Genomic DNA, 16,155 nt, shown 5'->3' with positions numbered 1-16,155 from the left:
TAATATTTTCTCAGGAAATGAGTTTCCAGCCATACATATCCTGTATTGGCTATTGTTCACATGTTTTTCTCCTGGCAAATGATATATAGAAATTTACTCAGTATAATATATTTATTTAGTGCTGGGGATTGAACTCAGGGCCTAATGCATGCTAAGCCCACACTATCATTGAGCTATGTCTTCTACCTTTATTCAGTATAATTTAGAATTATCAAATTTTTGAATGATTTGAATATATTAAAATTTTTTTAAACTTCAAGTTAAATATAGATAGAGAAAAGTGAATAAATAGCTCATTGGGTTTTTACAAATTGATGAATATTCCAATCTAATACCCAGTCAAGACATAGAACCTAACCAGCACCTCAGAAGCTTTGCTTCTATTCTGTTCCTGTTTTTTTTTCCAAGTCTTCTCCCAGAATAAACCTAACTATTTCTCTCTGACTTATAAGTCAAAAGTAAAACTGCTTTTTTTGAATTTATATAAATATAATCATATAATAATGGTACTCTTTTTGTCTGGCATTAATTCAAGGTTCAAGCTTGTGAAATTTATCCATATTGTAGCTCTTGATTTGCAACAAACATTTCAGCATAAAACTTATCATTCTCTATTTTAAGGAAACCAGGGTTCCTCGAAACAATGCTTGATTCCAGGGTCAGGGCAGGAGAAATACAAGATGAGCTGTAGGATCTTATGGTGCCAGAAAGTAAGAAGTACCCCAAAACTAATGGGGAGCATATTGATCTTCTGTTGTTTACAAAATACAAAGTAATTTTTATTCTTTTATCCTCATAAATATTCTAAGCAAAGCAGATAGAATTATCCCATTTTACAAATGAGGCTCCATCAAATAAGTGTACTTATCATGGACTTACACAGACCTAGATGGTAGAACCTACAATGCACCTAATCTGTATTGTGTGTCTGTGTATGGTGTGTTGCAGCCTATTGCTTCTAGGCTGTAATGAGCAAAACAAAATTAAATCAGGCACAACAGAAAATGATGCAATCAAGAGACAGGGTAAACATTTGAGGCTACTTGCAATAGAATATTCAGCCTTTAAAAAGTTGGAACTTCTGTTCTGATAACATAGAAAAACCTGAAGGGCATTGTGCTGAGTGAAATGAAACAGGTGGCTGGGTGTGTAGCTCAATGGTTGGTAGAGTGCTTGCTTACCTGGCATGCACAAAGCCTTGGATTTAATTTTAAAAAGAGAGGGGTGGGGCATGGTAAATGGGAGGCTACTACTTGCAACATAATACAGCAGTAGTATGTTACAGTAAACTTGCAGTGTACTCCAAAATGATGATAAGGTCCTTCTCAGAGAAGACCCAGAGTGTCCCCTTTTCAGATCCTTTCTGATAAACTCATGCCTCTTACTCTGGAAAAGAATATAATGATAAAATATAGTATTATAAATACATAAGCCAGTAACACTTATTATCATTATCAGGTTTTATATGCTGTACATAATTGGTTGTCTTTTATATGACTGGCAGTGCAGTAGGTTTGTTTACACCAGTGTCACCACAAACGCTTGAATAATGCATTGTGCTAGAGACATTTTGATGGCTGTGATATCACTAGGCAATAGAAAAATTCAGCTCTATTATAATCTTGTGGAACCAACCTCAAATGCAGTTGTTGGTTGACTGGAACTTGATTAGGCAACATATGACATCTTCTGTTCCCAGATTTTTTATGTGTCTACTTATCAGACTCAATTCTGATTTCTAAGATGTGTTTCACACTTAGTACATCTTAAGTGAAATGTTAAAGCATTTTGCTCAAGGGTAAAATTTAATGAAAAAGGTGAGAAGGGGATATTGTTTAGTAAACTGTAGGTCTAAGCAGAGTGATAGTTATAGTTTATTATGTCTTAATATAAGAGCCTGCTAATTTGATTACATGTCAGATGATCATAAAACTATTTGAGTGTTTTGAAAGCATTTTTCTGAACCAGAAGTGGTGGCAACACAGTACTAGCTTCTCAAAAGGCGGGAGTATCTCTTGAGCCCAGGTGTTTGAGTCCAGCCTGGGCAGCATAGTGAAACCTCATCTTTTTTTTTCCTATGCAATTTCCCTTAAACAAACCAAACAAATATATATATATGAAAGGGAAGTCTAAGGGTATTTTTGTTTTTATTTCCTTCCACATTTATACAAAGAAACCATTCTTCAGAGGGGGAGTAGATCAGCTATGAAATTAATTGAAGGTGATGTTGTTGCAGATTCCTAGACCAAGCACAGTTCCAGGGGTAAATGGACTCTGCTCACCCACATTAGTACTTGATGTACCTTCAGTTACATCTTTATTATGTAGGGGAGTCAACCTTATTCCAGTCAACATTTGTTATCTGACTAGTTCGATTTTTTTAATTCCATATTTGGCAACAAGCAGTCTTCAGGAATTTTGGTTTCCAGAACAGCCTTCTAATGGAAAGATTGTTCATGGTTAGACTGTTAGCAAGTATATTTGTCATTTTATATTATTATATTACATTCTGGCTTTACATATTCATCTGCATGAACTCAGTTATACTGATTAAGCATCACACTGTAATGCAACTTCTAAGAAGATATATATTAAGCACTTGAGTCTGTAAGGCTGAATGATAGACTCTGGAAAAAGGTGAAATCTCAAGGTTAATTTCAGTTTTTAAGGCCTCAAAAGGTGAGCAACTAACTTCTTCAAGGTAGACATTGTTAACATAGTGTACCACTTCTGTGTTTGAGTCTTTCATTGGCCAATTTAAATTTGTTTAAAGTCTGAAATAGTTTATTTTATACAGTGCTTTTTAAAATATTATATTCCAGCTACAGAAAATTCTCTTATCTGGTACCAGGGAATAATGTAATCACATAGGTAAATACTGTATATCATTTATTGGGTGTTTGGCATTTATCAAGTGTTGATTCATATTAGTACTTCTCATAACAAACCTGTGAGGTATAGGGGGATGTCCTCATAATCTTGATTCTCTTGTTTAAGCAACAGAAGATATATAACAATTGTAATTTTAGTCATGATTAGAAAAAGAAAGATAGCACAGTTATTAAATGCATAGGCTTTAGGGGTCAAATAGAAACTGTGCCACTTAAGATCTCATGAAACCTTTAACTTTCTGAGCAATTTTCCTCCTGTTTACTTTTTTTAATGTCATCTTATTATTTCCATTTTTTATTGGTTCATTATAGTTGTACATGATGGTGGGGAAGTCATTGTTAAATATTCATATATGCAAACAATGTAACAATATAATTTGGCCAATATTACTCCCCAGCATTTTCCCCCTCTCTCCCTTCCTCCCTGCACCTAGTCCCTTTCCTTTACTCATCTCCTTTTTATTTTCATGAGATTTTTTTTAGTCAATTTCCATATATTTGTGTATCATACTAGTTTCAAATGTTTTGCTTTTTGTATGTTTTATGAATAAATTTCTAGACATTAAATTGTTAACCCATATGTTTATATCTTTATCTGTTAACATTTACTAGGATATACGCTGTTTTTTTATTTTTTTTAAATGTTTTACCAATAACATCAGCATGTTACTGGAATATATATATATGTGTGTGTGGTGTGTATAAAATGGTAATTTTTTACTTCACTTGTCAGTGGATTGACTCTGTACCTCAATCATTGGAATCAGTACCACAGTGTTCATTTTGAACAAACTTAATGCTGGTTTTCATAACCACATAGGTTTAGAGATCAGCAAACTTTTTCCGAAAAAGGCCTGAAAGTAGATATTCAAGTCTTTGCTGGGTAGGCAGTCTCTGTCAGTGAAATCTAGAAGCAGCCGTAAACCCTTGAGATTAAATGGGTGTGGCTCTATTTTGATAAACCTTTCTTTAAAAAAACTGGAGGCAGGATTTAGATCATTAACTGTAGTTTGCCAGTCCCTGGGTATAAGTCAGAGTCAAACTAGGTTAGCAGGAAATTAAAAATCAAAATTCTTGTTTGTGGGGAGGGAAAATAGAGTGAAAATAATTAAGAAAGGATATAGAAATAGAATATTTCTCTATTTTCATTTAGATAATAATGATTAATATTTTAAAATATATTTACAGTGTGTCTAATGCTGGCTGTATTAAGATTTTTAACATGCTATTAACCTTCAAGCATATAGCTAAAGCACTGTAATCTATAGCAATATACTTTTAAAATTGAATTTTAAGTCAATCTTTGATTTTCAACTATTAAAGCAGGTGCTGTGCAATTGAATGTTTACATGCAGATTTCTAAGCAATTTTACTGAAAGAGAATCACATCAAACTCTGATAAAATCTAACCCTATTTGAACCCAATTTTACATATGAGGAAATCAGGTCTTAAAATATTAAGTAAAGTTCAAAATCACAGAGCTAATTTGTGAAATTGCTGGAATTCAATCCTAACTTTAGCACTGAATGAATAAGTGAATGGATAATTCCAGATCCTAATATCTTTATTCTGAATTACAGTGCAGATGACAACAACTGTTAGTTAATAGAAGGAAAAGTACTGTTTGTCCTTTATATTCTCTTTACTGGTTTTAACTTCTTTTGTTTGTTTATACTACATCTCTCTCTCTCTCTTTAAACAAAGAAATGTTTCTATTGTCATAAATCTCTTCTTTTCTCAGGAACCACCAGAAATGGAACTGTTAAAATTCTTCAGGCCAGAAAACACTGCAGTTTCCTCAAGACCATCAGTGGACCAGCTTTCTAATCTCATTAAAACAAGTCTTCACTACCCAGAATCATTTAATCATCCATTTCATCAAAAAGGTTTGAGGTTCATTTTGTTAAAATTTTCCTATAATTCACACATGTGTACACACATAGTTATACACTTTGTGTATTTATTTGCTTATTTATTCAGGCAATGGCATTAACCCAAATACCTAAGAAATTTAGAATAATATTGAGTCTATAGAAATTACCTATAAGTAATTTACCCTTTACCACAATTACTATTTATGTGGCAGTTGTACCTGAACATTGCCTGTTCACTTCTGAGTTGCTTGAAGTTTCCTTTTGAGGAACAAGAGAAAAATAACATTTCTTTTTTATTGTTTTAGTCACTAGTTAAACCTATAACATGACTATAATATGGACTCATTTAACAGTTCAAATTTAGATAGTGCCTTTCCTGAAGATTTATTAAGTGCTAAATTTCATGGGGCATGATGTGTTTATAATCTTGGTAAATAACTTGAATATATGAAGTTCTAAAAATAGGAAGTCTTAAAATCTGGTGACACTTCAAAGGTTGCTAATTTGCAAACATGAGATGGAGGGAAGACTTACTAGGACAAGTCTATAGGCACTAATTGAAGGTATGAGTTTTGGTAGAGTCACTCTAAATGGAGCTGGGAATGAGATGGGTTGAGATAAGACAAAAAGAAAATGAACAATGGGACCTTAGAGTTCAGCTTAGGATAAAGGAACCCCAGAGAAGACTAACTAAAATGGAGCAATTAAAGAATTAGGAAGAAAGGACCAACAAGAAGAAGGTGGCATTTCAAAGGTCTGTGGGAACTGTTTAAGATAGAGAAATAGTTAACATTTGAAAATACTCTGGAAAGATCAAATAATAAATGGACTGGACTGTTCACTAGGTCTGACAATAAAAACATCATTTATGATTTTTGAGAAGATTATCACTATATAGTGGGGGTAGAAACATGGTAATAACACGTTGAGAAGAGAAAGGGTGGTAAGGGATCACATTTACTAAGTGTTGACCATTCTTTCAAGTGGTCAGGGATGTCCGTGAATGGAGATCATGGACTATCTGCTAATATCTGTTTTTGTACTAGGTAAGATATGTCCATAGTCTTGGAAAAATAATGTGGTGCAAGGAGAGTACCAGAATTCTTAATACCCAGAAAGAATTACACACTGAAAAATGACAGAATTGGCTTTGGACTAAATTTTATATTGAAACAGGGAAAGAAACAAGCAGGAAAAAATCTTAACAAGTCTATGCATTATGCAGCACTTCCATTTTAGGGAGTGTTTGTAGGAGCAAGGTTAACTACTCAGAACAGTCTGAGATAAGAGAGTCAAAGGTAGAGAATTTGATAAAGGTGAAATTCCAGGATAACAATTGAGAGGAATGACAAACTGGCTGAAGACACACTGGTGTTCTGGGCAAAATTAAGACCTTGACAGATGTTTTAAGATAAAATTATAAATTAACTTAAATGGTTCAAACCTGTGTTTTTTTTTTTTTTTTTGCATATTTCTTGAACTTTGTTGTACAAGCAGTATTTCACAAAGTATATTCACTTTATGTCCAGCTTTTGTAATATGTCAGTAAGAGTAAACCACTGCTAAAACTGGAATTAACTTTCATTTCTATATAAATAAGTTTGAATGTAGCAGAATTCATCTATTTACCTTACTTTTGATAGACTTTTGGATTATCTTCAGATTTGAAGGGTTTGATTTTGCCACTGTGACTATTCTTGTGTACCTGTCATAGTTCATGTGTGCTTGCCTTTTTTTTTTACCCCCTTGAGATTTACCTAGGGACTTTTCCAAAGTGATTTTACCAATTTGCATGTCCTGTTAGCAGTATATACTGGTAGCTCCTGTTCCACACCTTTATTACACTTATTCTTGTCAGATTTTAAAAAATTAGCCATTTAAGTTAATTTTAAAATAATTTTTATCTTAAATCTGTTGAGGTGTTAATGTGCAGAACTCATTTTATGTGCCTTTGTCTGATACAGATGCACCACTGGGATCACCTAGGGAAATTTAAGAAATACAGGTGCTTAATGCTTCAGTTCCACTGCCGATATTCCAGTTTGATGGGCCCAGGTTAGATGCTGGGCATCTGGATTTTTAAAGTACTCCAGGTGATTCTAATGTGTGGCCAAAGCTGAGGGGGTAGGAGGGCTTTCATATTTATTCTTATTGAACGTGTCTTGGCTTCACATAGCTCCATGCACAGTTTTGATTCCATGATGTATTTTGTTGTTGTTGTTGAACCCAGGAGCAGTCTACCACTAAGCTACATCCAGAGTCTCACTAAGTTGCTGAGGCTCTCCTTGAATTTGCAATTCTTCTGCCTTGTTCTGCTGAGTTGCTGGGATTACAGATGTGCGCAACCACACCCAGCATGATACTCCATTTTAATCCTGTCCTACTTTATCCATATTTATTAAATCTGTTTTATTTCATGTCCTTCCTAAATATCTTAGATTTCACAATGCTTTTTCTCACCTTAGTGGTTAAAATCTGTGCTGTACTTTGGAAGCTAGGATATTTAGGAATTCTCCACATTGTCTGTTGGGATTAGAAGACACCGTACTAGGCAGTGTAGGGAAGCATGTGAAACAGGACAGGACTAATCAAATCAGAGGAGTGGTTCAATGAAGCATCACAGAATCAAAACTCTGCATAGAAATATGGGAGAACAGTGTAGGCATGCTCAAGGATAAAACAAAGGTAAAACGCGGCAGTTTTTTCCAACCTTGATTGCATATTAAAATCACCCGAGAATTTTAGAAACTCCCAAAGAGCTCATGGTAATAAAATCAGAATCTCTGGGAGTAGGAGCCAGGCATGTATATTTTTTGTTTGTTTTGGGTGATACTGGGAATTGAACCCAAGTCTCAGGTATCTGTATTTTTAACATGTCTTCAGGTAATACCAGCGTGCATCTCTGTTGGTCACTGTTACTGCAATAATGCTTCCTAACAAGCCACTCCAAAATGCAGTTAGCTTATAGTAAAGCATCAGTTTTTTATGCTTATGTGTCTGTAGGGTGACTAGTTTGAAGTTTGCTCCAGTCTGTGGGTTGGTTGGGTTTGGCACTTGAGGAAAGTTGTGTTTGTCTGTGCCACATACATTTGGGTCTTAATTCAGAGGAGGACAGCCACCCTCTTCACATTGCATGTTTCTAATGTACAAAGAATGAATCAAATTACAGATGCAAATTTAAGGCTTCTGCTTCCATCAAAGACATTAAATTCCATAGGCAAAATAGCCTCACCTCCATAGTCAACAAGGATGATACACAACCCCACAGGGAAGGTAAAGGGAATAAATAACTGCTAAACAATTATCACAGTAACCAAGGTTAAGAAGAACTGAAATAGAGGCCTGAGTGATTAGGTATCCTTGTGAAACTAAAGAACATCCTTCTGAAATGAGAGAGGATAATTGGGAGGACGAGAGAGAGATGGGAAATAGTGGTCAGAGAGTAGGTGACTGAGAATTATTTCAGAGATAGCTTTTTTGGGTGATTAAAAAAAGTTCATGGTATGGTCATGAAAGTTGGGTGACTGAGTTTTGAATAGTACTGAAGATTGTGGCCATGGTAAGTGAGGGATTTGAGAAAGTGTTATATGAGAGTCATCTCCCTAGACAGTGAAGCTGTCCAGAATAACAACAAGACTCGAAAGGGAGAAAACAAACACATGGCAAAGCTTTTAAAATAGCAGATGATGTGGAAGGGGAGTGCTATGGCAGTGTCCTTACTTAGGTGCTGTGTATCTGCTTGATGGATTGAGCAGGTGCATTTGTACATGTTTCATCATACACATGCCTCATCTGTACCTCATCTATTTCAAAATAGCCATTTCTTTCTCTTCTCCCAAAGTACCCATGCTATGTGGAGTTACTATCACTGGTGTGAGTTTGGTCAGCATAGGAACTATGAAGAAAATATGAAAACTCTGGCATAGCTTATGACAAAAGAATGAAGGTTTCTTATAGGAAAGGTAGGAGGAGAAAATCATCAAGGATTGGTATTGAGAACTTCATCAATAACCTTGAGATGTGGAAGATGTTGGAAAATACAGCATCCAGCCAGGTGTGATGGCACATACCCATAAGCCCAGCTATTTTGAAACTGAGGCAGGTTTCCATTCAAACTGATTGTAAATTAAAGGTCAGTCTGGGCTACTTAGTAAGACCCTGTCTCAAAATATAACATAAAAAGAGCTGGAGCTGTAGTTCAGTGGTAGAGCACCCCTGGGCTCAATCCCTCTATCACAAAAGAAAAGGAATGCAGCATGTATTACTGTAAAGAAGGGCTAGCCAGGAAATTGTGTACTTAGCCAACTTTTAAATGAAGTTACGTGTAGAAACAAAGAGAAGAGGTTGAGGATATAGGGAAGTATCCTCAACGCAAAGGGAATTCCAGAAAAGAAAAATAAAAATGTGGGAGGAATGAGGTAGTAGGAGGCTTGGTCATGACAGTAGAACGTTGAGCAGTAGAGGAAATGAGAATATAAGAAAGAATAGGTGACCAGAGATAACAAAGAGGTAAATCATGCTATGTTAGGTGCTATAAGCTTTTCAAAATCATAGGATGATGTTCATGAAGGTTTAGAAAGTGTACTGGTCATTCTCAGTACTTAATGTGTTTTGTTTTACCTAGTTACAACAAAAAGCTCCAGGAGTGGTAGGTATTATTATTATTCCTTGTTTATAGTTGAGCAAAGTAAGATAGAGGGTTTCTCTTAGCCAATATTTGAACACTAGTAAACTGACTTTAGAGCCCAGGCCTTTAATAATAATCAAATAATTAGATGCAGAGTTTGTGGAATCATTGTCAGCAGTTTGATTTCTGGGCACTATTTGTGGCTCATCAGTTAGCAGTTCAGAAAGACTGTTGTATAAAGCAGTGGTTTTCAAAAATGTAGTCTCAGACTAGCAGCAGCAGCAACTGGGAATTTTGGGGACCATTCCCCAGACATACTGAGTCAGAAAAATCTAGGAGTAGAACTTACCAGTCTTTTTTTTTTTGAAATATACCCACCAGGTGATATTTGTGCATGCTCAGGTGTGAGAAACTCTGATTCGCAAAGACTGAATTGTATCAGTATGTAATCCCAGCTACTTGGGAGGCTGAGGCAAGGAGATCACAAGTTTGAGACCAGCCTGGGCAATGTAGCAAGACCCTGTCTCAACATAAAATAAATAGGGGTAGAGATGTAGCTCAGTGGTAGAGCACTTTGTCATTTGCAGGGCTCTGGGTTTGATCCCCAGAACTGCAAACAAAAGGCTCATGCATATATCAAGACATATGGTAACTTGAACTTGTAAGGAAAATGAGAAAGAGTGAATTAAGTTTCCGGAAATACCTGGGAAAGAAAATTGACAGGAATCTGTGAAGATGATTGGGAATGGGGGCTAGTGAGGCAGTAGGAAGAGTCAGTCTGACAGCCTAAGTTTTGCCGGAATAAATGTGGGCACTCTTTACGGAGGTAGTAAATGGAGGAAGAGGAAGAATGAAGAGACCAGGAAATATCCAAATGTTCACTTTTCTTCTAGTAGCATTTAAATAAGGCATAAAGAATTTGACATTTGAGGATCAAATAGGAACAGAATAGCAAAAATTCTTGTGTTTTTGCTTGGGTCTACATTATGCAGTTGAGATTTAACTTAATGAGATGCTATAGACTGGAAACCTACTTATCTGTCTTTGTTGCCCTCCCCACCATGTGAGAAGTTTGTCGGGGAGGTTAGGGCATAGCACCAGCACAACCTAGGGTAGTTTTTGCTTAGGGAAATCTGTATTACTTACCGTATTGTTTAGAAAGTATATATTCTAATACTAAGTGTAATATATACATATACTTAGTATTGAGGCATTGTATTAGCATATTTTGATTTACAAAGTAAGTTATCTTGAATCATTTTGGAACTTGATTTTTCCCTTACTTGAATATATTTTTAAAGTGCTTGTGTTCTGTTAAGATAGTCAACAGAGAGTGTGTGTGTGTGTGTGTGTGTGTGTGTGTTTTGTTTTGTGGTGCTAGGAACTGAACCCAAGTCTAGGCCAGTACACTAGTCTGAGCTATATCCATAGCCCTGTTAGATATTCACAAGCTTTATTTTTAAGAAAGCTATTTTTAAGAAAAAATATATAGCTAACCTTTTTTGTATATTTTTCTTCCCTAGCCTTTGTTTAGTGCCAGTCACTCTTTTACTTTCTAACTGTTCTAAGGCTGATGTAGACGTGATAGTTGATCTTCGGCATAAAACCACAAGGTAAAGACTTATTTAGTGAAAGTTTGTTTTGTAGCTTAGGGTTTAATGTCATTTTAGAGCACTTTATTGTTTTGAAATTATTCAGATAATTGCCTAATGTTGACACTGAAAGTTACTCAAGCATGCCCTGATTTTGGTATGGTATTACAGAAAAGTTTCAGAGGCATTAGAATTTTTCCCCCTAATTATAAAATAATACTTAACAAAAATTCCTAAAGATAAACACTCTTGTTTTTTTATTTGTTTTAATTTTTTTACTTTTTACAGACTGCATTTTGATTCATTATCTACAAATGGGGTACAGCTTTTCATTTCTATGGTGTACACGGTGTAGATTCCCACCATTCATGTAATTATACATGTACATAGGGTAATGATGTCTGTCTCAGTCCACTATCTTTCCTTCCCCCAAGAGATTTCTAGAACTCAGAAATTTTTGGATTCTTGGGAAAATAATTTGAAGCATGTATTATATATATTATTGTGTAACACCCCAAACATGATTTGTGATAGCTCTCTCAAATCCAAGCACATGTGTGTAATTGTGTGTATCATAAACTATTTAACTAATGCCCATTTGTGGGTGCTGGGTTAACCCAAAGGGTTAAAATTCTCAAATTTCAAATCAGGTTCCATCATTTACTAACTGATTTTATGGGCATTAAATGAGATAATCTTCTCTTAGTATTTTGCCTAGAAAATAATAATTGTTAATACATGGTAAGTGTTATAGTAATATGTTGTTATGATTAATAAACAACTGCCTTCCACGAATTAATTTCTAGAAATAGAAGTATTAGATGAAAGATATTATGGTAATGGGACTATGGGGAAAAATTATTGAGAAAAAACCTTGCAACTTACCATTTTCTTCCTCCTTTAGTCCAGAAGCATTGGAAATTCATGGATCATTCACATGGCTTGGACAGACACAATATAAACTTCAGCTTAAAAGCCAGGAAATTCACAGTTTGCAGCTGAAAGCTTGCTTTGTTCATACAGGTGTTTATAACCTTGGAACTCCTAGGGTATTTGCCAAGTTATCGGACCAAGTTACAGTGTTTGAAACAAGTCAGCAGAACTCCATGCCTGCTCTAATCATCATCAATAATGTGTGACAACTTGCAAATTTATACTGAAATCCACAAGAATCAGTTTAATTTTCCTGAATGGTTTTTACAACAGTATTTGAAATACCTAACGTGTTTGGAGGTGGTTGTCTGATTGCTGCAAAATAATTCAACCTGTCACTTTGTTGATGATGCAAACCCTGTTGGACTGAGAATACTTATATTCTTTTTTTTTTTTCTTTCTTTAAAGCTGGTAATAATTTACATACTCATAATACAGAATCTCAGCATATCCATGCACCTTATTAAGCCCCATCTTAAAAACAATGTCTAAGTCTGCTGTTACAACTTGTCAGTGGTATGAATATTAGGAGATGATTTTGAGGAAGGAAAGGCCTTGTTGGCAATACTGTTCAGCCATTAGTCTATAAATTCCAGCTTTACTGTGAAGTTCTATAGAGTGTTAAATACAGTTTTTCCTGTCTTGCTTCACACACCTCTCCAAAATCAATTTGAACTTTGGTTATAGAGTCTTCATATTTCAGTATCTGGTGGTTCCTATGGCTTATATATAACTTTGTAAAGAGAAAAAAAAATTTTTTTCTGATGATTTGAATAATAGTTTTGAAAGGAGTTTGACTTTTTTTCCTCGTTCATCTCAGTATAGAGTGCACTATTTCACAATATGAGATTTTTGTCATTAAAATCATTTTATTATATTACTTTAACAATTGAGTTGATCTGTTTAAATATAAATCTACTCAAGTTAATTAAATAAGCTTTTCAAAAATGTATTATATTTATAACAAATGTACTGTAAATAGAATAAAGACATGCTATTCACTGTATAGATTTATTAGATGCCTTTTTTAAAATCTGGTTTTCTGAAGACCTAATATATTCTCTATTTAAAATAAATGCCAACCATATACAGCAGGTACCCGCCCAATTTTCTGTGAAAGCTTTATTGCCATTGTTTCTGAAAGTGAAATATGGTCTTTATTCTTAAATTTCCTAAAGTCCTTGATGGCCTTATTATACATGAGCAAATGAATGTTGTCTTTAAATTCGTCATGTCTGATGCCTGTTTACAAATGTGAATAATCCACTTTTCCTAGTGGAAAGGAAGATCAAAGCTTATTGAACTTATTGTAAATAACTACCTTGCTGACTCTGAGGTGGTTGTGACAGACTAGGTAATTTGCCTTCCTGCTGAGGAGAAGTAAAATGTTAACAAAAGAAAACCTCTTCCTGAAGTGTTGCCATTATAATCAGTCATTAGTGGATCAAAATCCAGGAGAGGAAATGCCAGAGAGATAAGGCCAGCATAATTGGGATTGTTTGCTTTGGGAGTTTTTATCACTCAGGAAGCAGTGACCTAGAGACACAGTCATACATTGCACATATTTTCAAGATAAGAAGTATATATGCCAGGAGAAATAATATAAATGGAAGTGAGAAGAGAAAAACAATGGAAAATAGGGAAAAAGCTAAGAGAATACTGAACTTAGTAAAAACGTCTTGTAATGTTTATAAGTATCTAGAAAGAAAGGAGGGAAAGCATAGGACAGTATTGAGAGAATCTCTGATAATTTTCCAAAACGAACATCAGGTTGCAGGTTCAAGATTCAGTAAATCCCAAAAAACATAAATTCTTAAAAAACCTATATTCATATGCATCTGAGTGAAACTACTGGAAATGAAAGACAAAGGCAGAAATAATCTGGAATCTAGAAGATAAAGCATACTTCTTTTTCCTCCCCTGCTCCCAAACTGGGGATTGAAGCCAGGGCCTTGCACATGCCAGATAAACACTACCACTGAGCTACTTCCCCAGAATATTCTAAATGTTGTTTTGCACAGCGTCTTGATAAGTTGCCTAGACTGGCATCAAATTTGTAGTCCTGCTTTGGCCACCCAGGTAGTTAGGATTATGGTATGTGCTGCCACTGTGCCTTGTTGGTTTGTTTGTTTTTGAAGGGGTGATGGCTATCAAACTTGGGATCTGAGTTACATTTGTCAAGTATTCTACCACTGGACTACAGCCCCAGCCCCAAAACTTCGTTTAACAGTAGCAATAATTAAATTGATAGATGACTTAACAGAAAAGATGGAAGCCAGAAGACAGTGGAATATCTTCAAAGGATTGAAAGGACAACTACTAAGACACAGCCCCATACAGTGAGATTACCCATCAAGAATGAGAATGAAAATAAGAAAGAATGGGAGTGAAACATATTTTCAGACAAAGGGAAAAAAAAACAAAACACAAAACCAGAACATTCACTTTCAGGTGGCCCTAGGATCATGGCAGCTGTCCAAATTGAAATCTTTCTTCTCATCCTCCAAATGATTATATAAATAACAGTAAGTGCAAATGAAACCCCTTTTAGCATAACTAGAAAGAGAATACTATAAATTTTCCTTAAGTGAAAATTTTAATGCTAAATTTTAAGAAGTTATCATAAGTTTCTACTACAAATCTTTGTAGAGATGTGGGGAAGGCAGGAATCCAAGAAGATTGTGCAGAAGAGGTGAGCAGAGGGCAGGAGGGTGAGCTGAAATCACTTTAGAGAAAGCCTGCTGTTTTATTTTGGGGGCTTGGACAATATGAGAATAAAGGAGGAGAAAGTACAGTGATAGATAGCATTCCCTTCTGAAATCTTGGAAGGTTTCTCTGAAACCTAACAAGTGATTCCTGAAACCAACCATGTCCACTAGAGGGCACTAGGAATGCAATTTGGCATCAATGCTGTTATTAACCATTTGCCTTCGATATTAGCAGTATGTGATACTTAATAGTTGGAAATTAAAGAAAAATGTGGTTAATTTTTGTTTTTTGTTTTTTTTTTTAATTTTTGTTTTTAAATGATGCTTTGGGGGCCATTTCCCTCTAATAACAAGCAATTGGAATATTCTCACACAGATTTTAGTAGTTATTTTACATCACTCATATTGAACTCCTGGACTAAGCTTATCCCATCCCGTTTTACTCTAGTACCAGTGATCCAAACTCTGTACTTAACAAAATCTTCAAGATTTGTGGTGATGGAAGTTTGCTGCATCAAAGCACAGTACAAAGCTTCTGAAACAACACCAGACATCCAGATTTTCTAAAAGTCCTTGGGTGACCTTTATCATTCGTCATCATTTTTTATTGACCTACTTTCTCACAGTCTGTGTCATTGTCTGACTCCTGCACCTCACTCTCTATCTCCTGATCTGTTCCTGAAACAGAAAATTCATATCTTAATGTAATGTAACACAGGTCTCACACAGGATACATAGGGCAGGAAAAAAATTTTCTATTCTTATGCCTCTTCCCTCCCCAGTATACTCATCTAAACTCACCAGGCCCTTTCATGAAAAATTGAGTATCATGACTCTTTTGGCCAGTGTCTTCCAGTCGATTTAAACTTTAAGAAAGACCTTGATTTCAACAATTAACTTTTCAAGCAGTTAAATAACTAGCATTCTGAATTTTATGAAGTTTTTTCTCTACAGAGAAGCTTCACTGGGAAGGAAGGTGACCAGCTTCTCCCTTTTACCATTGTGCTTCTTCCTGTCTCAATATACCTGGCTACTTCTGAATCTTCCAGGATTTGGGGGGAAATGACTAAGTAGGAGAAGCAAAGGTGAAGGAGAATGATCCAGCACTGATGGCTTCTGCACAAAATATAATGGCCAGTATCATTCCCCAGCACTTCCCCTCTTCCTCCCCTCTTCCCACTTCCTAGTCCCTTTCCTCTACTGGTCTCCCTTAATTTTCATGAGATCCCCCACTCCCCCACCTTTCTTTTCCTTTTTCTTCTCTAGTTCCCACTTAGGGAGAGAAAACATATGACACTTGACCTTCTGAGTTTGACTTATTTTGCTTAACATGCTCTCAAGTTCCATCCATTTTCTTGCAAATGTTATAATTTCATTTTTCTTTATGGCTGAATAAAACTTCATTGTGTATATATCACATTTAATTATCCATCTGTTGATGGACAATCTGGTTCCATAGTTTGGCTATTGTGAATTGTGCTGCTATAAGCATGGGTATGCATGTATCACTGTAATATGACTCTTAATTC

The 16,155-nt window shown here is 35.4% G+C and overlaps 1 protein-coding gene across 1 annotated transcript in view; it reads left to right on the top strand.

Moving 5' to 3' along the window:
- Trappc8 (trafficking protein particle complex subunit 8) overlaps positions 1-14,895 on the top strand; it is an 87,632-nt gene extending 72,737 nt beyond the window's left edge. The window contains exons 27-29 of the mRNA XM_047526398.1: positions 4,634-4,777; positions 10,915-11,006; positions 11,890-14,895. Of these exons, the coding sequence (XP_047382354.1) occupies positions 4,634-4,777; positions 10,915-11,006; positions 11,890-12,124 (471 nt within the window). The 3' untranslated portion in view covers positions 12,125-14,895. The remainder of the gene's footprint in view (positions 1-4,633; positions 4,778-10,914; positions 11,007-11,889) is intronic.
- Positions 14,896-16,155: the final 1,260 nt, after the last annotated feature.

Source organism: Sciurus carolinensis, chromosome 15, assembly GCF_902686445.1.
Source record: "Sciurus carolinensis chromosome 15, mSciCar1.2, whole genome shotgun sequence".
NCBI lineage: Eukaryota > Metazoa > Chordata > Mammalia > Rodentia > Sciuridae > Sciurus > Sciurus carolinensis.
This window is presented reverse-complemented; position numbering and strand designations above follow the sequence as displayed.